The sequence below is a fragment of the Salarias fasciatus genome, chromosome 14 (assembly GCF_902148845.1).
Source record: "Salarias fasciatus chromosome 14, fSalaFa1.1, whole genome shotgun sequence".
NCBI lineage: Eukaryota > Metazoa > Chordata > Actinopteri > Blenniiformes > Blenniidae > Salarias > Salarias fasciatus.
The window spans coordinates 11,687,061-11,710,347 of record NC_043758.1 but is presented as its reverse complement, the minus strand read 5'-3'; the positions used below and the strand labels follow the sequence as shown (position 1 = coordinate 11,710,347).

Genomic DNA, 23,287 nt, shown 5'->3' with positions numbered 1-23,287 from the left:
CTCTGTCACCTAATTTGTCAAATACTCATCATCTCAAAAGGTACATGTGGACAAAATTGAAAACATTATTGAACGATTCGGTTTAAGCAAGAAGTGATTGCAAGATGCGGATGCTGTATTTGTACAGTTAAGGAGAAGAGACATCAGGAAAACACTTCTGTCTATTCAGACTTTTGTGTGCCTTTCTGTGTGCATTCTTTAAAATTTGAATAAGTATTTTCATTGCCTTAAACATGATGGTTTGGCCATTATGCTTAATTTTAAAGCAGTTTATTGCAACCCACTCTCATCCACTTGTGTTATCCTCACTTGTTGCTTGAAAAGAAAAGAGTAGTTAAGTTTGACCTCCGTTACCATCTTCACTATTAAAATGTGAAGTTCTTGCCAAATACAATAAAAACACACACGTCAAGCTATATAATTTATATAGTTTCCAGAAGAGCCTCATCTGCAGTGAATGTGTTGTTTGGTGACAGGTGGAGTTAGTTATTGGCTCTCATTTTAAAGATTCAATTCTACACTTCGAAGTTTTCAATTAAAAGAAGGATTTTCAACTTTTTACAAAGATGATTTTGATACTAAACTTCAAGATTTAAATCATATAATTTTGATAATAATAAGAAAAAAGGTTTTTTTTTTCCTTATTAGTATTTTAGTATTTTCTCTTTGCAGCTGTTTTTTGTTATTCTCACCATTTTATACTATCCATTGTACGTTTCACATTTAATCTACAGTTAATCTTTCTTGTCATATAATTTGCAGCTGAAGAAATTAGTTCCTAACCTTTATATAAATTTCATAGCCAGATCATTTCATATGACAGAATAATTTGCTGATTTTTGTTTTGTCACCACCAAACGACTTTGAATTCTGAAATCACTTGCACGCCTTTTGGTTCACACTGGCTACTTTTATTTTATCCAGACTGTGGCTAAAAATACCCATTAAACATATTCTCGGTGTTAAAAGTCACATTAATTTAAAATGCATACGTTTAAAAATAGTGATGAAGTAGTCAGTTTGTGGGTCAGTTTAGGCCTCTTTTCACACGCTGTTAAAATCTGACAGTAAAACCGTGATGAGTTATTTTTCTTGGTGCCAATCAAATCTAGCCTGTAATCTTATGTTGAAGGCAGGTAGCATAATTCCAAGAAGAAAGGCATCTCTTGAGAAATTAAGCACTGCACATGTTTTTGGCTGTGAAACTCCATCCCCTACATCATCTTCCTTCCCCCAGTGGGGTTTCCTATAACCCCCCCCCTCGTCCAGCTCGCCCACCGTCAATCGCTCTGGTCTCTCTGCTCCCGCCTTCCCCGTTCCCCCTTCTTTCTCTCCCCCGGCTGTGATGTCCTTGAGGGCCTGCTGAAGCTCCCATAAAGCCTGCAGTAAATGGCTCTAATCCGGTAATAAATGGCTGTGTCCTACAGACAAGGGTGTGAGGCTGCTGCAGCCACGGCTTTATCAGATGGAATCGCATTGGCACGCACACACACATACATTCACAGATGAAATAGGAGCTGCATAGATGTGTACAAACATGCATGCTGCTTCCCCCGCCACCGCCACCACTCTTTCTGACACGCGTGCACGCGCACGCACTCATTTACAGCCTCAGATGGAATCACACCTTTTCCGATTGTGCCGCTTTTATGAATGCCATGCAAGAGCAGCGCCATTATTACCTTTAAATGATTAGAGATGCGACTGTGATGCATTATGATGATAGGATCATATAGAGCCGTATGAGCTGTTGCGGGGCTCTTTACGCCTGCCGGGATGAACTGTAACTGAATGAAGAAGCAGGGAGGGACACGGGGAATAAGAAGAATAGTAATGTGACCTTTGGAGATAGTTGGAGTTCACCTGTTTTTAATCAGCAAATACAATTGATTTTTATCTCCCCTGGTTTTTTATTTGTGTAGCTCTGTAGTCACTTGGTCCTCCGAGACTAGACTTAAATGTATGTGTGTGTTAGGGCGGCGGTGACGGTGGAGTGTGTCTTACAACCTCCACATTCCTTGTTGAGTTGTAACCCAGAGCGGTGCTTTCATTTTCCTGTCATAACGTCTATTGATTTTTTTTTTCCTTTGTGTGTGTGTGTGTGTGTGTGTGTGTGAGGTGTGAGTGAGTGAGTGTGTGTGTGTGTGTGTATGTGTGGGCGCACGCGCCCGCTCTCGCTCATAAGTAGTTATTTGTGCTCCGAGCGCCCGGTTTTGATGGCCGTGCCTCTGTTCAGGTGGAGCTGACCGGCAGCAGCGTGTTCGACTACATCCACCCGGCCGACCACGTGGAGATGGCGGAGCGGCTGGGGATCAGGCCGCACCTGCGGGCCGAGGCCGGCTGCCACACGGCGCCCGAGAGCGCCTCCAGCTCCGCGTCCGCCTCCTCGTTAGCTGGTACACCTGAACCTGGTACTGCTCTGCTGCCTATTCAACGCAGGAAAGATGAAAACCTGAAATATATCCCTGCCTTCAGGAACTAATGGCCTGAGTAATTTTTCTGTCCAGGAATGATGCTGAGAAAAAAAAAAAAAAGATCCTCCGTCCTTAGTTGAACAGTTTATATTGCTTCAGCTTTATAGGATAACAGCCTGGAGTGTGACTTTGGCCATTTTATTTAGCCCAAATGTTAAGACAAAGTTATTTTTAGATATGAATTTATTCTGTAATTTAACTTTAAAAAATTACTTAGGCCAGTAGTGAATGAACTCCATGGCAAAACTCTCCTTTTCTCTTAATTTCAGATTAAGCATCTTAAACCCATCAGGCAAAAATTACTTAATATTTTAAAGATGATCATGAATCCTTAAAGGTATATGTATTATCAAGAAACATTGCGTTTTGTTTTTAATCAAGTCAAATACTTAATAAATTACCAGTTTTGAATTTTGCTTGTGTATTTATGGTCTTTAGGCCTCAATGGATTTACAACATCAAATCAAACTTTTCATGCAGCGTATTTCAATATTTTCCAAGGACATTGTCATGAATAGATTTTCCAAATAGTCAACAAAATGAACTCATTAATGCATTTTTTTTAATTTAAAGTAATAACATTAATAACAAAGTTAAACAAAGCACTTCGCCTTTGAATAAAATTGATCTATGTGATCTATGATGTATTCATCCTGAATTTGTACCAATGAAGTGAAGTTTGTGTCGTTTGTTGAATGCATATGTCTGTCTTACCTGTCGTCCCAGCAGCTCCATCGAGTCCTCATTCCCCCGCCGACGATCCCCCCGACCGTGGCTTCTTCATCCGCATGAAGTCCACGCTCACCAAAAGAGGCCTGCACGTCAAGTCTTCTGGATACAAGGTATCCGAGGAGATCCTCTCTCTCAATGAATTGTGCCACAAGTTCAGACTGACTGTAGAGCAGAGTACAGTCACCTCCATCATAGAGCCAGTGGCATGAAGTACAGTCTGAGGGGCGGTATCTTCACTGCAGGTCCCCTGATCAGGTCCTTGATTCCTCAACTAGTTGCATCAGGAAAAAAGTATCGTGAAACTTTTGTCAAATCAAAATCAGGATCACGTAATCTTCTGTCTTTCAAGCGACCTTGAAAAGATATATACTCACTCTTAATGCATGAAGATGAATTAAATGTGTTTTAGACAGAATTTATTAAAAAATAGAACTTTAGGTCATCTTAAAGAATTGCTGCTATTAGAAGACGTGGTCTGTTTATTCACTTTGCATTTTCTAGGAGTTAAACATTAACAATTAGCTCCTCTATTTTTGAGTGAGTTCTAATGCAACCTTTTGTCACTCTTGCCTAAAACTTCGGCACAGCACTGCACCTCCTGCGACGGTGAAATAACAAGCTGATGCCTGTCATTTTGTTTTGTGCTTGCAGTGTTTCATAGCATTGTCAAGGTGGTCGTTGTGTGCATGTTTTATGACTGTGACCTTATTTTACACCGAACTGCTACACATAACAGTTTACTGCACCTCAGTGCTGTAAAACCACAACTGCTGCATTCTTTATCTTTGAAGCGTTGAGTCGGATTAAAGCAGAACGTAACATTTCTCACTTCTTCTTATTCTTCTTGAGTGTTTTCTTTGTTAATTCAAAATCCCTCTTTATCTGCCGCGGTCTCCTCTTCCTGCGCTGCTTCGTCAGGTAATCCACGTGACGGGACGGATACGCTGCCGCCCCGCGCTCGTCCCGGGCTCCACGCGCTCGGTACGCCGGCCGATGGGCTTGGTCGCTCTGGCGCACACTCTTCCGCCCTCCACGCTTAATGAAGTCCGCATGGAGAGCCACATGTTTGTCTTCCGAGTGAACATGGACCTACAGGTCACGTACTGTGAGAACAGGTACGAGCTTTTTGCGTGTGTGTGTGTGTGTGTGTGTGTGTGTGTGTGTGTGTGTGTGTGTGTGTGTGTAATGAGACGGCCATTGTTTCCTCACTGTGAATGTCACTGCACATTTTAAAAATGCGCTTCGCTCCAACTTTCATGTTTTTTCATGAGTGTTTGGCAGACTACCCGGACAGTTGGCGGTTTTAGGAGACACATCTGCTTCTGTTTAGTTGACAAATATGTTGTTTTCTTTGATGCCGCTTTGCTTTCCAGGATCTCGGAGTATATGGATCTGACCCCAGCCGAGGTGGTGGGACACACCTGTTACCATTTCATCCACGTAGAAGATCTGGAAAACCTCCGGCAGAGCCACGAGGACCGTGAGTGACACCCGTATGCATATGGAGTGTGTGTGAATCCGTGTTACCCTTCACCATGTCTGAACCTGAGGGAGCAGGGCGCCTGCTTGAAGCCTTTTGTGCTATTGTGATCGGCGCCCTCTGCTGACTCGATCGCGAACTGCCATGTCAGTAACCCGTCCCTCTCCCTGTGCTCCTGCTCGCTCCTCAGTGCTGAGGAAAGGCCAGGTGGTGACGGGTTACTATCGCTGGCTCCAGCGGAGAGGCGGCTACCTCTGGATCCAGTCCACCGCCACCGTCTCCATCAACCACAAAGCTCCTCACGAACGCAACGTCATCTGGGTGAATTATGTCCTGAGGTCAGTGCAGCCACAGTCTGCTCCTCGGCGCAGCCGACACCAACCCGGTTCACAAAAGCCAGCCTCACGCTGTGCACGCTCATCCTTTGAAGTGATGGATGATGAAATGCAGCGAGATTGTTGGGATCGTAAGTTTTACTGCATCTAACGTGAGGAAAATGTCGAGGATGCTCAAAAGTAAAGACATCAAAGCACTTTACACTTGCTGTTTGAAATAAAGTACTGACATAGACATTTAACTCCAGTCGTGCTGGATGACCTAAAATGTAGCTTAGAGTTTTAAAATATCCCTAAATTCAGGCTGATTTAATGTACAGATGGACCAGAAAACACAGATTGTGTGAGGCCCAGGGGAAGTTCTTTCAGAATGTGTGAAAAGCAACTTTGAGCAAACTTCCATTTTTGCTACTTTTCTTGCTGTGTAGTAACAACACATTATATATTATAATATAGAATATTATGTGTAGGAGATCCTTCAAACTGAGAAATTAAAAGGAAAAACTTAAACCTTGTTTAATTAAAAAGTTATTTAAAAAAGTGGTGAGTGAATAAAGTTGATATGGTTAGACTTTTGTCAGGCATTCAGTAACTTGCTCATTTCTCTGTTTTCTTCCAAACTAACATTTGACAAGTTGGTGAAAGTCACAGAGGACACGGAGCGAGGTGCGGCTTATGTCGACTTTCTAAAATTTGTGTAAATAGGAACAAAGGATGAAACTTCTGCTTCAGATTTAAGACTGTTCCACTTCTGAGCGTCTGCCCAGTGAAGTGTTAAAACACATATGATGAATGAGGCTCACAAGCAATAAAGTAATAATAATATTTATAAGATAATAAGAATAGACTCAACAATTAGGTGAGTTTATTTTTAATGCAGCGCCTTTGTCCTTTACAAATGTATTACCAAAGATTAAGTCATACATGCCTTATTACTTCATTATTAATATTTATTTTCACTCCACAGACTAATGAAATATACATTTCTTTTATTCTCTCTTGTTGTCACACAGACGCGGATGCAAATATATGCAGAAGATTCGCGCACGCGCTCCACACTGCCGCACACACACTGCATGACAAAACATGTGCACGTCAACAGAGGAGTCAGACAAAAACAAGAGGAGTAGGCTGAATTTCAAATGCTAATTGGACTGAAGCTATATAATTACAACAAATGGATGTCAGAATTTTGGGGCTGAATGGTGTTTTAGTTAATTAGTGCTGTAATTACAAGAGCTCATTAACTTCTCCAACAGCCTTCTCCTTGTCTGAGCTTAACTGTGGATAGGTGGGCGGCTGAGTAGGGCCTAATGTGTGTTTTTGTGTGTGTGTGTCTTGAAGGGTGGGGTCTGCTTACGTGTCTGTTTGTCAGTGTGTGTGTGTGTGTGTGTGTGTGTGTGTGTGTGTGTGTGTGTGTAGTGTTGGGACTGGGTGTGTGTTGGGCTGAGGTTACAGGGGTGTTCGGCAGTTTGGTTATTGGAGGTTGTTATTAGACTGATTATATGTTGTTTCCATCTCTAAGTATTCACTCAAATCAGTGCGACACTGCTGTGTGTGTGTGTGTGTGTGTGTGTGTGTGTGTGTGTGTGTTTTTTTTTTAAATGTAAGTGGCTTTAAGTGCTGGACGTTCATTTGTGTATACGTCCGCTCTTTTTTTTTTTCCCCCATCACTTTCTCCCTCATCCATTTTCACATCTGTCCATCCAGTCGAACGGAACTGCCCGACACTCCCCTCGATCTGCTGCAGCTCCCGGAGAGCATACGAGCCGAGCGACTGCGGGTCAGCTCATCTCCCGCCAACAGCTCCCCGCAGGCCCGAGGTACACGCTCACACACTCTGAGCATCACCGCCTCCGCCCGAGCCTCTTCCCTTTCATGAGAATCCCCCTCTTCCTCCTCAGGCTCGCAGCCGGCGAAGAGCTCAGCGGGAAAGAGTGACCCCGACACCAAAGGCAGGGAGAAATTCACCCCCGCCGCCATCCAATCAGAGGACAGGAGGAAGCGCCTGCTGCGGTCCGAGCCCGACGGGGCGCCTCCCGAGACCCGCCGCCGACTGGAGGAGCTCCGTCACGCCGAGGAGAGCGTGTCGGCCTCCTCGGACCTGGCCAGCGAGAGCGACGGCGAGGAAGAGGAGGAGACGGATTGGGACCAGGGGGGGGACAGCGACAGACTGAAGCAGGAAGACAGCGGGGGAGGAGGCAAGCAGGGCCGGGGGGGAGACACCCCGACGAGGGGCGAGCGGGCGGGGAGGGTGCACAACGGCCGGGCCGTCATCCAGCAGCTGAAGAGCGTGGTGACTCCGTCCGCGCTGCCGGCCAGCCCCAGCATCAAGACTGAGCACGAGGCCCTGGCCACCGGGGGGCGCTGGGGGGCGCACGCGCAGACCCCCGCCTCGCACGCCACGCAGCCGCAGCCCTCGCACGCGCACACGCCGTCCAACAGCCTGAACGGCGACAGCCCCACCACGCCCATCCCCGACTCCTCCTCCAGCAGCGAAGCCCCCCCCAAGGGGCTGTTCACGCCGCCGTCCCCGGCCCTGTCCCCCGCCATGTCCGTGTCCTCCCCGCTGCCCCGCGAGGAGAGGGCCGTGTCCGGGGTGGTCAGCCGTGGCGGCGGCGGCATTGCGGGCAACGGCCCCGACTTCGAGCTGCTGCAGAGACTGGCCGCCGGCGGCGCAGCGGGGCGGGTCCTCTTCCACCCCCTGGCCCTGGGCCCGCAGGGCCCCCAGAGCCTCTACGCCCCCAGCACTATCCGCTACGCTCCGCCTGAGCTGCCCCCCTCCCACCACCACGGCGCAGGACACGGCGATGGCCTGCAGCTACGCTCGGACCACCACAAGGGACCCCCACCGGCCTTCTTCCCCCACCTGCAGCGGCTGGCCGGCCTGCCACCCTTCAGTGGTTTCTCTCCGTCTGACAGCCCTTTCTCCTCCAGCCTCCCTTTCTGTATGAACGGACTGAGGGGGGCTGCAGGCACCGAGGAGGACTGAGCCTCGCAGGGGAGGAGGTGAGAGCAGAAAACAAAAAAGGAAAAAAAAAAAAAAAAAAATGAAGGACGGAGCGGAGCGGAGTGACAGGGCAGAAAGAAAGACGTTGAAAAGGGCAGGAGAGACAGAAGTGGCAGGACATTAAGCCTCTAAGGACGAAACTAATTGGACAATGAGTTGAATAACTGCAATCTAAAGTGTGTGACACGCCGCCGCCGCCGCTGCCGCCGCCATAGGAATTTATCGTGTCACCCTCGCGTGGACGCGTGACAGTGACTCCCAGAGAAAACAGGACACGGAAACTTGTGACTGGTCGTCCCTCAAGACTTCATCTCAACAATAACAAACTCTGCCGTGTGTCTCTCTCTCTCTAGATGACTGTGTTGATTTATGTGTCTCTTCCACTCAGAGAAGCCATATTGTATATAGAGACAAAAACCATGAGGACCCTCAGCTCACATCCACGTTACTGTCGCTCCCATTAACCCAGTTAACGCTAAAAACCACTAGAAAACGTCTGTAGGAATGAAAGTGACTTTGGAATATAAATTTTTATTATTGCAGTATTATTAAAAATGAGCTCTCACTCAGGTGAGAATTTGATGTGAGGGTTTCCCTGAAAATAAGACAGATTTCTTTTGGTGTTTTCTATTGAGATTCAAAATAATAATAATAAATAATGAAAAGGAGGGAAAAATACAAGTGTTCATCAGTCAGCCATACTTAAAGCACACTGTGGGGACAAAAGTAACGCGTCCCAGACATTCCATTATATATAAATATATATATGAAGGAAGAAAATGCAATGCAGACAGGATGCTTTTTTCAGTTCTTTGATTAGAAGAAAAGTCATTTGTTTAACTATTAATTATAGTATATTCTGTACGATGCTGCAGTTGTGTGTATGAAAGCCATATTAATGTTTTTTTTTTGTTATCAAGTTTTTTTTATTGATTTTGTTTGTTCACCAGAGAAAATAGATGAAAGCGTGGTGTAAAAAAGGGTTTAGACACGAAATAACATTGTTTTATTGGATGTACAAAACATCCAAAAAAACTTTTTTTCTCTTGTTAATTTTCTAAAAAAAAAAAAAAAAAAAAAAAGGAAAAAGAAAAGTGTGTTTTAGGGGAGGAGGTGGCACTGGGCTGAAGTGGTTCTTTTTTATCACTGTGTTTTCCTGAGCACTTACTGAAATTAGTTCTGGTGTGAACTCAAAGCACTTCATGACTCCACATGTGATCCTGTTAAAACAGAAAACAATGCAGTGAGTGGTCACTAATATCCCGGGCCGGCCGCAGTGGGGTGGGCGGGGGGGGGGGGGGGTGCGGGGGGACGCGCTCGCTCAGAATGACAGACCGCACGTGGTCATTAAAAACACAGAGACCATTAGAGGTCAATAAAACAAAGCCGAAATATTCCCATCTTTTAGTTCACTCCACCGGGAACAACGTTTTAAATGAAAAAGTGGAAGCATGAAACACTTTAAATCTCAGTTTCCTCACAGAACCGAGAGAAAAACACTTTTTATATAGAAAAAGGAAATTACTTGGGTGATTAAAATATTCAATTTTCCAAATATAGATAATAATGAAACATGTTGCTATGTGTCTGTATGTATCAATGCAGCTTGATTTTAAATCTGGTGTCAAGATTCCAGCAGTCATTTTACGGCACTTTGGAGAAAAAAACGTGTGAGAAAAGTAGTTATTTCTACACAAGTCGACATGTAAAGCTAAAAACTGAAATGTTGGTTGTGATAATTATGATCCGTGAAAGAAAAGAAATGATCCTTTTTGACATGTAGGACAAAATCTGGTGAAATTCGCAAAATCTGTTAATGAAGACATCAATCTCAAATTAAATGTGATTTTCGAGCACTTTGGAAAGATTTCTTGGAATTACAAAAACACACACATTCCTATAATTTATAGAAAGCCAAGATTTCTTTTGTGGGGTTTTTTTTTGTGTGTAATTTTTTTTTATATATAACTTCTCATCTCATGTCTGACCGGAGAAAAGAAAAGCAGAACGAATTGTTCCGACCTGTTGTGTGCTGCACACCCTCACTGTAACTGTTGCATACAAAATGTGTGAGCGCACACACACACACACACACATACACACACACACACACACACACACACACACACATGTTCTCGGGTGTTTACTGGTATATTACGTGTGTATGAATGTGCGCGCGCGTGTTTACTTGTGTAAGTGTATATGTTTTTTTTTGTTTTTTGTTTTTTTTTTAATTGTTGAATTAAACTGCTAATCCCCTTTTGCCCGTCACTGTGAATCTAACATGATCCTGCCATCCCTGTGAATACTCCACCCCCCTCTCATCCAATAAAATGAACAAATGTAAAAATGAAAACAGTGATACAGATGATAACAATAAAAATATTCCAGTAGAGGAGCACAACTCAACTGCTTTTTGCCGTTTCCTTTTTCTGCTTTTGGGAGCGTTTAGATTCAACAGTTAGGATAAATAGGACGGTTTGCGGTGCTTTTTATTCTGCAGGTATTCAAGGTTTCATGTGTGACTCACATTAATCTCTTTCATACGAACAGGTTTGTTTCTTTGCCCGTCTTTTATTTTTCCAGACACAATATTAGTAATGCTAATGTGAAACCGCCTTCGCTGATCATCAATTAATTTGGCAGACGTTCATTCGTCGTAGTGTGTTTTTCTTTTTAATTCCATGTGTTGGAGCAAGATACATTTAAGCAACACACTAAGATTAACAAACATGAGGCGGATCAGCAGTGTGATAAATAATAAGAGCTGAACGCAAACAGGTGCATTACAGAAATTACGATGCAAAGGAAAAGCTCATTTTCCTCATAATTTAAATCAAGCCGTGAATGTTTTATATATTTTACCTTTATCACACAGAAACTAAAACATTTTAAGCCTTTTGTTTTAGTATTTATTATTTTTGCTTCTAAATCACTAAAGGGGAAAAAATAGTATGTGAAACATTCTGAATAGTTTATAAGATCTGATGTTTTCTCAGAATTAAAGTGCCTTTAATGTTATGTCGTCGGTGCAGAAAAACCTGACAAAACAATTAACGCTTCAAGGATATTCTAATTCCTGCGGAGGCACGCGTATTTGTGGTGATCGTGCGGAGTAAAGTCAACAGGGGCTGCGCGCACCTGAAGGAGACCAAAGTATTATTAATCCCTGGTAGAAAGTGGGAGCAGGCAGCACATCACTCCGGTGTGTTGCGTTCAACAAAGACCCGGCCATAAATTGGTTTGAAATGAACACAAAAGCACGGGGAGTGCATGAAGAGCGTCTCACTTATGAGGGGCTATATGCCAGCGTGTGTGTGCGCGTGTGTATACATCAGTGGGTCGCTCGTGTGTGTGCGGGTGCGTGCGTGTGTGTGTGTGTGTGCGGGCGCGTGCTTCTCCATGAATTTGCGAATGTGTGTGTTGTCTGAAGCAGCCCCAGGGAGGGGCTCTGACATTGAAGACGGGTTAAATCCTGTTTTACATTCAAGTGGCAGGCCCTAGTTCATTAGAGTGAGGATCATTCCTCCTCAAGACCAAAGGAAGCGCATACTAAACAAGAGCAGTTGTTGGGGAGAAAATGCCATTGTACGTGCAAAAGTGTATGTACTGTATCAGCGGGTGTGTGTGTGTGTGTGTGTGTGTGTTTGTGTCGGGAACGGAGCTGCAAAAACAACCCCTTCTTCTTTATCTCCTCTCTTTTAGGTGGAGTCACATCTTTATATAACAAAGCAAAGGTGTGGCTTCTACTGTTAAAATCATTGTGCGCTATTTGTGTGCAGGTGTGTGTGTGTGTGTGTGTGTGTGTGTGTGTGTGTGTGTGTGTGTGCGTGTGTGTGTATGTGTGTGTGTGTGTGTGAGCAGCTCTCCTGACTGTCTCCCACTCAGCCTGTCATTGAGTCACCCACACGCCCTCTCTGTCACTAACTTTGATGGCTTATCTTACCCCCTGAATTGGAGTCGTGCTCCCGGGGGAAATACCTGAGCACATGTAAATGCATTTGAAAGAGTAAAAATATGGGAAGGAATAATAGAGTGAGGGATGGAGTGAGACACCCAGACAGTTTCCACCTGACACGGCCTCGCCGCGCCTCCACAACTCCCTCTTTTCTTCATCCCCGTCTCCGCCGCCTGCACAGATTTCCATCTTTGTCGTTGTTTCTCCAACAATCCCCTCTATTCTCCCGGAGAAAGCCAATCCATACCTAATGCACTTTCCGAGGCAGATCCTCTGATCCGTGCTCGTGGCATTTAACACCCGAGAGCAGATGAGCACGCCGCGCTCAAAACAAGCAGAGGTTACGACTTCAACTTTCAGGGCCGGGAGTGTAGCCGTGAAGCCGAGGCCGGACCTGGGCTCTGGACCGGCGGTGTGTCGGCGGCCGTGGCGCCGCTCGGGGTTCTGGGTAGACGGTGTTTGTCAGTGAGGGCGCGTCTCCTGCCTCTGGGCGCCCTGCCCTTTAGACGCGCCAGGCCTCAGGAGCCTCCTGCATGCCAAGCAGACCTGTGCAGTCAAATGCAGCCACAGAGGAGGGGAGGGGAGGAGGGGGGGGGGGGGGACGTGAAGGAACGTGAGGAGGAGTCCAGAAAGAGAGGACTCAGGGTGAAAGGGGAGCAGAGGATCTGAGGGAGAGAGAGAGAGAGAGAGAGAGAGAGAGAGCTGAGAGGGGCTCCGGGGGGAGGAAGATGAGGAGGAAGAGGTGGGGTGCTGCTGGTCACACTGCAGCAGCAGCAGCAGCCGTCTAGTCACACCCTGCATATGAAACACAACTGCACCCAAACGCCCTGGAATGAGGGGAGGAGGGGAGGAAGGGAGGGAGGAGGAGGAGGAGGAGGAGGAGAGGAGGAGGAGGAGAGGAGAGGAAGAAAGGGTGACTCTGAGGTGAGTCTCAACAGAAACACGGCGTGTCGATGGCTGGGAGATATCACAGACCTTCGCCCTCACCCAGTCAGCGATAGTTATCACAGACAAAACCCCCCATCGCCAACTCTCCCACACACACACATTCACACACACACACATTCACACACACACACACACACGCACTCTGCTCAGTTCACTTCCTATATCCAGGCATGCTTGCAGAGGAGCAGCTCATTACAAAAATTATGCATGTGCAGCTTGCGTGTGGACAGTTGGTTCATCTCTGGACTCCTGCTGGAGGAAGAGCCGCTACCGAGGCTGACAGCGATCAGAGAACCGCGTTTTCATCACCCGGACGAATCCTTCCCCATGAAGGATCGGCCAACAGGTGGAAACCTCTCCACGTCTTAAAAGTCATCATATAAGCGAGAGGGGTGTGTGGAGGGGGAGTTTGCATGTTATTTCTCTGTTGTTCTCTGTCTTCTCTGCTTTCCTCCCTCAGTCAGATGTAATGTGGAGAGGCTGTCTACCCCCCCCACCCCACCCCCACCCCAACCCCACCCCTACCCCTCTCAGGGACTGCAGGAAAGACATGTTCCCACTTCCCATCTTTCCTGAGACGATCTGTAATCACGACCCGTGTTTTTACTTTCGCATCAGTTTTAATATTACCTTTATGCTGCTCTGCTCTCCAGGGTTGCTGACATTCCTCTATTTAAAATGTACATGTGATCAGGATTTTATTAGCTAACTCCACTATTTTGACACCTTCCACAGGCGATGTTTTTGCCAAAGAAAACAAAAAGGCACGATAAAGAAGAAAAAAAGAGAAAGAAGAGCTTCGTTATCTGTAATTTCACTGCTGGCAGTGAGAGAACGCTTGGAAACAGCCTTGGTATCTTGGGAAATATGTTTTTTTTTTCTTTATTTTTGAAGATATAAGAAGGAAGTTTATTAAATGAGCAAAATATGTAATGTCTGAGAGCTAAAAACTTCCTCTTGGTGTCTGCTCTAAATTCTCAGAGAAGTCTGGTGTGGTGGTGGTAACGTGTGTGGATTCACCAATAAGAGGCGCTTATGATTCTCAGACTGACTTCCACTCAGACTTAATCATAACTGCTGCCTGCCTGAACCTCGTCCTGACCTTCACCCCTGGGGTTCTGGGAGTGCGGGAGGACGGCCCCGCCCTGCTGGAACCAGACAGCCGCAAAATGTCGTGGAGCTACTTTACTCATGAAACAGTAACGTCAGGCCTTGCTTCAATCCGTCTCTCTTAATGAGGACGACTCAGTTTGTTGGAAGTTCAGCTGTGTCATAAAAGCTCAATGAAACTTTAGTGAATGATCATTTATTAAGTATAATTAATGGAAAAAGGATATATGTATGGCATGATGACATCGAAAGAGCAAAAATGGCAATAATACCATAAATCAACAGGTTTTAATTGAAGTAGTGCCTTTTTCGATCAATAAAATAAACACTTGAATTAAATAAAGTCCAAACCAACAGTAGAAAAGGTGAAAAACGCTGCTTCTCATGAAATAAAATAAATAAATTGAGGCCTTGACTCAAATCTTTTTTTTTTCTTTATTGCTGTCTGCACAGTTTGGTGCACACTTTAAAAAACAAAAGTAAACAATAGTGAATCCCATTCTGACACACATGGATCCACGAGAACAGATGGGGAGAAATTCACTGAAAACAGCTGCATGGACACAGTTTGGGGCTGTAATTTAATCATTGTCGTATTTATATTTAATCACAGGTGAAGCTGTGTGAAATGCACTTTTTATTCCCACCGTCTAGAGTCACAATGATGAAGAGTAAAAGTGCTATTTGCCTTTATAAAACACAGACTAAATTAAAGGAAAAACAATCTATTCCCTCAGTGATTTACAGACAGAAGCACCTGATACACCCAGTGGGTGCAAGTTATTTCTAGATCTCACAGCACGCCGCCACCAGCCGCTTTTTATTTTAATTTTTTTAAAGGAAACTTCAAGTAAAACAATCATCACAGTTCAGTCCACTGAACAGGCTGATGAGTCAAACAGCATTCAAAAGATGAGCTCTAGAAATAACCGCATGTGGTACTGCTAAAAGTAAACCTCAACAGAAACAGGAATTTTACAAAAATTAAAAAAAAAAACAAAAAAAAAAACTAGAACTAATCTACTGATTTATTCACCAGAGGTGAGCGGAATCAAACCACTCGAAAAAAAAACAACAAAAAAGATTCTTTGAACAGTTTTTCCAGAAGTTCTTTAAAGGTGCAGTATGTAAACTGTGTATTAGGTATGGAGGACGAAAAGTGCCCAGATTTAAATAATAAAAAAAAGAATACATTAAGGAAATATTAAAGTGTGTATTCATTCATTTAATTTTGGCACTTTTAGTTTTCCATAATTAGGTGGCAGTAATTTGGATTTTGTGAGATTTTTCACCTTTTTTGCCCGTCTAGCAAAGACAAAGAGCCTCTGTTGTGCCGATTATTTATACCGTCTTGTTTCCTGGGGTGAGGACAGACTGGATGCAGGAAGCTGAGCATCCACACCTAAAGCGCAACAACATGACTGCAACTTCCTTTTATTTGACCATTTCAGAGTTTTAGCTGGCATAAATGATACGTACTGCACCTTTAAGCCTTCCTAAAGATAATAATGATAATCTTTATATCCGATAATAAGCCTACAACCATTCGCTCACACACGTAGGCTGCTTTCACACACACAAAAATCTCTCATACAAATAATAAAAACCCTGAAGCAATGCAACACTTCTTCTCACACACACACGCACACACACACACACGCTACTTGTTTTGCCCCCCGCTGTCACTGTCCTCGCCGTCCGGGCCGGCGCGGTAGCCCCGGTGCTCGCGCCTCTCCCGGCACTCCCTGCACTCGTCCTCGTCCTCGCCGGCCCCCTCCTCGTCCTCGTGGATGATCTCCACCTCCAGGCGGCCGATGTAGAGCGATACAGCGCAGAGCCAGAAGAGGGCGACGCTGCCCACCGCCGCTCCTTGGAGCAGCAGCGCTGGCACAGACAGCATCATCATCCTCCGCAAGGCCAAGAGGCTGCCAATGTACGAGGCGCCGCCAAACGACACGCACACACCTCCGAGGAGAAAGAAGGCTGAGGAGAAACAGATTGACATGGTATTATTGTAGAGACCCAATTAATTTCCTCATAACCCACAGTAATTAAATCTGGGAGCGACTCACACTTTTAATTATTCAGAAGAAAATAAAAGATTAGGCACTTCTTCTACTTTTTAAAACTATTATTATTTAAAAAAAAAAAAGTTACACTCGCTGTGTCCAATAACCTAGGAATAAGTTTCTAAAGGTCAACAATGTTTCATTCTAGCATAAATAAAACTCAAATGCTCACATGATTTAATGCCAAAGTTTTGTTTTCAGGGTTTTTCAAACATTCAAATCTATCAGAAGCCAATCAATGACTATTTAATGATTTATTGAAGGTCTCGTTTGATAAATATTTCATGGTACAAACTGGGATTTCAGGCACTCAGGACATTTTTTTTCTTACAACTAAATATCAAGGATCTCAACTCGCTTTTTACAGGATTTTAGTCAATTGCAGAAATCCTTGTGAAATTATTCATTTAAAAAAAAAAAAACTGCAGCAGCACAAACACATCTCCAGTGAAGAGATGCTTTTAAACATTGATTACATTTAGGACACAAAGAGCTGGAATCTGGACGCTGTGCTTAAAATGAAATCTGATTTCATGGAGAATTATTGATTTGAAAAAGTAACCTCAACCTCATGAATCTTGGATGCGGTAGTTTAAACAATTTAGGAGCGCTGCAGCCCTTTGATACTGAATACCAATCACAATCCCCCCCCCCCCCCGATGGTTACTGCTTCACCATAGAGGATCAATGTGTGCGTGCGAGAACGCACCGTACATTCCACAAAATGAAGAAAGAAAAGCAAAAGGTCACGCACCATATCCTGCTTCCCGTCCAACTTCACTCTGCACGAACGCGATGACTCCGATCCCGGTCGCCAGCAGGCCGTTCCTGAACCACGAGAGAAATCCTGCAACACACACAGTCGCAGTCAGAAAGAGCGAGAGCAGACGGACGCAGCCGGAGCTGAAATCTGTGCAGGGAGACAGAAACAGTATAGTTACTGGCCTCACAAAGATGGAGCGAGTGTTTCATAAAGAAGCAAAAGGAGGTGTGAGGTACCGTTGTGTGGGCAGTACAAACAGCGCTTCGCTTTTTCTACATTTTATGTAAAGTCTTATTAAACAGATATGATGAAACAAGTTTTTTTTTTTTTTGGGGGGGGGGGGGGGGAAATAACAAAAAAACTACAATATAACATGTACATTATATAAACAGACGACATGAACAATCACATCTGCCATTAAGCAAAAAGGACACACACAATGTTTCTTTTCCCTCATTTTTAGAAAACGACTTTCCTCCACACACCACTAGAGGGAGCTCCACAGTTTAGATGAGACTGAATCAATGCTGCCTTATGAGTGTTTTCAATCAGTTATGCCACTTGCTGATTACTTCAAAATTCCTAACTTGCATTAAGAAAACAATTTATCATCACTGCAACTGTACGGCACAACAAAACATCAAAACCGGTGAGGCAGTTATAGAATAACTGTGAAGGACTGAAAAAAGCAGAAAGAGAGAAATGTGGAGCAACACTGGGTGTGGTTCAGCAGCACTGCAGTCTTAAAGAATGACTGTGATCAGGAGGTGTGTGTCTGTGTGTGTTTGTGATGCCAATAACTAGAGAAAAAAAAACAAAGAAAAAACAGATGTCATCTCTAATTCATCTCAACATTTCAGGTCAGACAACCATACAGACGCCTCCTGTTTAAACTGTTACTCCAGCTATTTCCGGGAAAGAAAAACAAATCTGAATCAGCATCAATGTTACAGAACTGTATGTACGAACACGTCAACAAAATGTTTCTAAAGAATATAAAAACAGCATTAAGACACCGTCCATGCTGCAGTGTCATCATGTTGAAAACTAAAAGCTGAGTCGCTCTGCACCACTGAAATCAGCTCAGGAGTTGGAAGGAAACTGGAAGGCAGTTTAAATGTCTGTATTCTTGTGGTATTTCATTTAAGAGGACTGAGCCTCAAACTGAGGGAGGATGTTTGTTTTTGCTGTCAGGAACAACCAGAGATCACGTCTAGAGATACAAACAGTCCGTTTGTCTTTAAACAACACAAAACAGATGACAGTGAAAAGCAATATGAAGACAATGTTAAGGTAAGTTGCATGTTTATTAGAGAAATGTGGTGAAGCGGTCTACATTTTAAAAAAACTCCAGCAGGTTATTGAATCAACTTTAAAAAACTGTAAAACTAAAACTGTACAAATATTATGTGTCCTTTAAAATTTTGGTTTGTATGTTTATTTACATTTTTCATAGCTGATGCTCGGTGTTGTTTCAGAATGAAAGATACTGAGCAGCTTCCACACGCAGCCTGCACAGCGGCGCCGCGATTCACCCGGAGCCGAGCTGAAGCTGGCAGGTGTGCGACTTCACGCTCCTGCAGAGACGTCAGAGGTGCCACGCACAGCTCATTAGCACAGCGCACACTCGCCGTTTCCTCTCGCAGACACCGATTTTGAACCCACGGGAGCAGGAAACAGAGGGTCTGAGAGGAACTGTAAAGTGCAAAGTGCAAAATGCAATGGAGGAACGAACTGCTTCATAATTCAAGTACTGAGCAATTTCTACTCTGAGTGGGGTGTCAAAGGTCAAATGGTTATCACAGAACTGCTCTGGAATGTGAGACATTCTTGGTCATGTTATAGTTTGGATGTAACATGCGTGTTTTTGTTCTCTTCATAATATTCTTGTAAGAACACGACTGAGTTCGCAAAACCTTTTTCCACACATGAACCCGAAAAAGAGGAAATCGTCTTATTTTGATAGGGGTAGCTGCGGTTCAGTTGGTAGAGTGGGTTGTTTCTCAACTGAAGGGTTTCAGGGTTCAATCCCCCATCTGTACATATGTTGAAGTGTACTTGAGCAAGGCAATGAACCCCAAACTGTTCAGGATGCACTACGTTCCTTTAACCATTTTGAATTCTAACCAAAAAGTTCGTTAGGAAATAAAATGACCAGTCAGATATGATATGGACAAAATGACTGTCAGCCCAACAAACAGAAAAAAAACTCCATCATTCAGTGTCATTAACACAGATGGTGACCATCAGAACGGCACAACAGCCCCAAAATAAACCACTGATGGAGAGATGTGAAAGAGTATTCATCCACATGTGTAGTTACCTGTTTCATGAGACTTCCTCAGCATCTGTAAAAGAGAGAAAAGGGAGACTCATTAGCACAGAACAAAGCAATATGGAAGATGGATGGATGGAGGGGCGGAGAGCTGGGTAACAATGAAGCCGTGGGCCAATTATTTCAGAAGTATTGTCAACAAATCCCTGAAAATGTCAAGCATTCAGCATCAACAGCTCACAGCCAGTGACTTTCTGTGTCACATGCAGATTGTCAATGTGTTGTTAAAGCTCTGCATTCTAACAGTGAAAACGCCGTCTGTATGCTGAGAATATCTTTGTTTTTTAGAATAGACGGACTGGTGTTCCCTATTTGGCTAATGAGCTATAATCTGATATACTGAGGAAATAAATTCAATAACACTTTACTTGAAGCCCCCCTGTATAACCCATTATAAGTACATTATAGCACTGTATAACTATAGTTATAAACACTCATAAATGATCACAATGCTTTATAACATCAGGACCTAACACTAATCCTATGCTGTATAGTGGGTTATAAAGCATTGTGATCATTTCGGAGTGTTTATAACTACTTATAATGTGTTATACCGGTGGCTTCAAGTAAAGTGTTACCTTAAATTCTAAGAGGAGCACGGCGCGGTGATCGCTGCTGAGTCTGAACTGCTTTGTTTGCCCTGTACTGGACTGGTGACCCAATCAGATCATACCCCGGGGTCAGCTCCAGAGGTTCAGAGGTGTAGAAGATGGAGCCGTCTTCTTCACTAGATTGCGCAACACTATCACAGAGTGCTCCTGAGCCAAAAACAGATTTGTGCCAGCCCGGGACTTTAAAGAGATCGACATGCAAAGCATGAATGCAAAGTGTATAGAAGCAGTGCATAATGCAGTCCTGTCAGTGAGCTGAGACCAGCTGAGTGACTTGACATGTTCTCATAATGAAGATCCAATAACGGAGCTCACAGCTTCAGACTCTAAACTGTCTGGACTCCAGTTTAACAGCTTCAGAGGAGAAACGAAAGTGAGAGAAAAGGAGGAACAGATGACAGCGCTTTCCTCGGTAGTAAACCTACCAAAGCGTCCGCCTTATCGAGGTCTGAGAGCTGGTACTGCTGCTGCTGCTGCTCGGGGGCTCGGGTCCTCTCCCACGGCCCCCTCTCCGCGCCCCGCTGCCGGGCCGAGTCGTGCAGCCTCCGGAGCGGCGGCCCGGCGCCGGGAGGCCGGAGCAGCTTCACCGCCCGGGCCAGGTGGCAGAGCGCGGCCGGCGGCAGCTGCCTTCTCAGGAACAGAGTCAGGAAAGCCATCACATCACTGGCTTCTGCTGGGGGACACCCGGGAGCCGAAAGCAAAAGCACAACACGACCTCCGCGCGCCCTGTGAACTCTGACCCGGAAGAGGAGCTCCGACCAGGGAGGGCGGCAGCCACACAGCGCCACCGTGCGGCTGCGCCGGACCACAAAAACACAGCATTAATAACAGAAAAATACCGATGAATGTCATTTAAGCGGGCCTTTTTTTTTTTTCTAAATAAATTATTAAGACGAAGCGTTCAAAGGAAAATCATCTTGTGTGCCATCAATAGCATGCGCATGCAACTTTTGGCCAAAAGAGGGCGCAAGAGGACAAGATGACATGAGGCATGAGTTCACTGAATCCATCCATCCACAGGTAAATAAAGAATACTAATAATAATACATAAATCATAATAAAAATCAATAAATCCATAAATAAATATTCACTCAAAATTATAAAAAAATATATTACAATCTACCAGTATTGGGCAAGTTACTTTAAAAGTAACTAGTTATAGTTATTAGTTACTTCTTCATATTTTAAAAGTAGCTAATTACTTGGCAAAGTAACAACTGCACTGCTTTAAAAACGTGTTTAAATACGTCAAAGAATTTGGAACTTTAAGGTGCATGTTTAATTAGTTATTACAAAACTGAATATATGATTAATGAAATAAATGGACACTTTACAGAATAAGTTGCAAACAGTAAACATATTAATCTAAAATATTAAAATGTTGCTGTGTGACAATATGAGACAATTTAAACACCAATCGAATGTGTAACAGCAGATAGTTTTTCTACATTTGTAAAAGAATAATAAAATACAACAGACATATGTGACTAGATGTCTGTATTTCCATTTAAAAGCTATACTTTTGAAGATCAGGGCTCTTTGGCTGTATCTCTGTCATGTCACATGAGGCACCAATAGGTTCCTTCTTTTTGAATGTCATTAGAACTATTGTGTGTGACGAGTTGGCAACAATGTATTGGTTTTAAATGATGCCATCATGTAATTTAATCTAGATATGCAAATGAGCAGATATGCAAATTAGCTAATGATATCTTAATATGTGTCCTGACTGATTAGTTGGCAACAATGTATTGGTTTAAATGCAACCTTTTTATTTATTTATTTATTTATTTATTTATTTATTTATTTATTTATTTAGTTATTTAACAAAAAACAAGCATTTATCAAGCATTTGATGTAAACATCATTATTTCACATTCTTGGCACTTTTACAGAGAAGACCCAACATTTCCACACCAGCAAGCAGAAGTGACTGTGGAAAGAGAAACCTTCCTTTTTTTTTTTTTTTTTTTTGGGGGGGGGGGGGGGGGGGGGGGGGCGTGTAGAGATGACAGAGAGAAGAGAGAACATAGACTAGACACAGGTTAGTAACTCCTACCAAAACAATTCAATTTAATGAAAGGCAAAAGAACAAAAGAATAAGACCATTTTCCACTTGTATGGAGTGTGAAAATTATGACATAAAAGTAGATCATCTCAACCACCATTGTCATTGTTAACGAGACATAATGGAATCAGTGTTTCAATAAATCGCATCTGAATTTCTTACATTCATTGTATGTCTTGTTTTCATTTAGTTTTTGTTTGAAGTTATCAACACTCGAAATATACATTTCTACCGCCCCCCAAATGGATAACTCTGTATGTTTTTTGTTTGTTTGTTTGTTTGTTTGTTTTGTTTTTATGATTCGAAGTTAGACTTACAAATGCCATAGATTAGTTTTGTACACGTCACACCAGACGGATTTGGAAACCTAGCAAGGCTCAAGCAACTGCCTTTTGGGCTACTTCTGAAGCACTGGTTCCGAGTCTGGACCCCCTCTGGGAGGGTAGCAGAGGTCCATGCCTGAGGCTTTGTCTGTATGAGGCTGTCAAACAAAACCATAATAAGACCCTTGTGGCAATCTGGAGCCAGCCTCAGAAACTGCTCACTGCTTTGTTTTTTTAAGCTTACGTACCTGATTGTGTGTGATTTGCCACAGCTTCCAGTGAAACCAGAGATGGAAGGGTCCACAGCCTTTCTGGGAGCCCAGTTGGTTGACTGCAGAGAGGTACAGTAAATGCCCCATTGGCTTTCTTTTCCATTTTTTAATATAATGTTTAGAATCAATCGTGATGCTATTTATGTGGAAAATTGATGAGCTTAGTTAGTTAGTTCACACACTTTAATTTGAACATTTACAATTTGGTTTACCTTGTTTGTGATGACAGTTTCATCATATAACTGTAATCCCAGTGTGACTGCTTTATCTCTCTCATATCTGTCTGAGCCTTCAAGCCATGAGAGTATAAATAAGCAGCGTCTGCCAGTGCTGTGAAGGAGCAGTCGTATTAAGATTGCGAACATCACAGGGACTACTTGAAATGAGTGGTTTGGATACTCTTGAAACTTGAAGCCATCTAAAGTTTTAAAGAGAGATTTTCTCCATATCGTTCAGAGTGACACGATGAAACTCTAAGTGTGTATCAACAATGCGTCACGTGCGCTCAATAAAGATGAGTGGACAGCCTCTTCCTGAGGGCCTTTTGTGTTTTTCTGCCCTTTGGGACTCCAGAAAGACAACGCCTCTCATACCTGATTGTTTAAGACGAGGAGCACAGGGAGCTGCACCACTGATGGGAGATTGTATTTGTATTCCCGTGTGTGTGTTCGTGTGTGTGTGTGTGTGTGTGTGTGTGTGTGTGTGTGTGTGTGTGTGTGTGTGTGTGTGTGTGTGTGTGTGTGTGTGTTGGGGGGGGTCTTTGATGCGATAGTGCAGTTGATCCTCTGGTCTCTCTCAC

General features: G+C 43.7%; 2 protein-coding genes across 6 annotated transcripts in view; one reads left to right on the top strand and one right to left on the bottom strand.

Moving 5' to 3' along the window:
• Positions 1 to 8,013, top strand: part of npas1 (neuronal PAS domain protein 1) — a 58,702-nt gene extending 50,689 nt beyond the window's left edge. For 3 of the 5 annotated variants that reach the window (XM_030108817.1, XM_030108818.1, XM_030108816.1), the window contains 7 exons: positions 2,237 to 2,411; positions 3,201 to 3,316; positions 4,125 to 4,321; positions 4,580 to 4,686; positions 4,877 to 5,024; positions 6,732 to 6,844; positions 6,926 to 8,013. In XM_030108817.1, coding sequence (XP_029964677.1) covers positions 2,237 to 2,411; positions 3,201 to 3,316; positions 4,125 to 4,321; positions 4,580 to 4,686; positions 4,877 to 5,024; positions 6,732 to 6,844; positions 6,926 to 8,013 — 1,944 coding nt within the window. The remainder of the gene's footprint in view (positions 1 to 2,236; positions 2,412 to 3,200; positions 3,317 to 4,124; positions 4,322 to 4,579; positions 4,687 to 4,876; positions 5,025 to 6,731; positions 6,845 to 6,925) is intronic. The other 2 variants (XM_030108821.1, XM_030108819.1) reach the window with 2 other exon arrangements.
• A 6,450-nt stretch (positions 8,014 to 14,463) lies between these two features.
• tmem160 (transmembrane protein 160) lies at positions 14,464 to 20,563 on the bottom strand. Its single transcript, XM_030108620.1, has 4 exons — positions 20,251 to 20,563; positions 19,203 to 19,227; positions 16,871 to 16,963; positions 14,464 to 16,030 (listed from the first exon to the last, which is right to left on the bottom strand). Exons 1-4 carry the CDS (start codon positions 20,479 to 20,481, stop codon positions 15,708 to 15,710), a joined length of 672 nt encoding a protein of 223 aa, XP_029964480.1. The 5' UTR covers positions 20,482 to 20,563; the 3' UTR covers positions 14,464 to 15,707.
• Between the last annotated feature and the right edge of the window lie 2,724 nt (positions 20,564 to 23,287).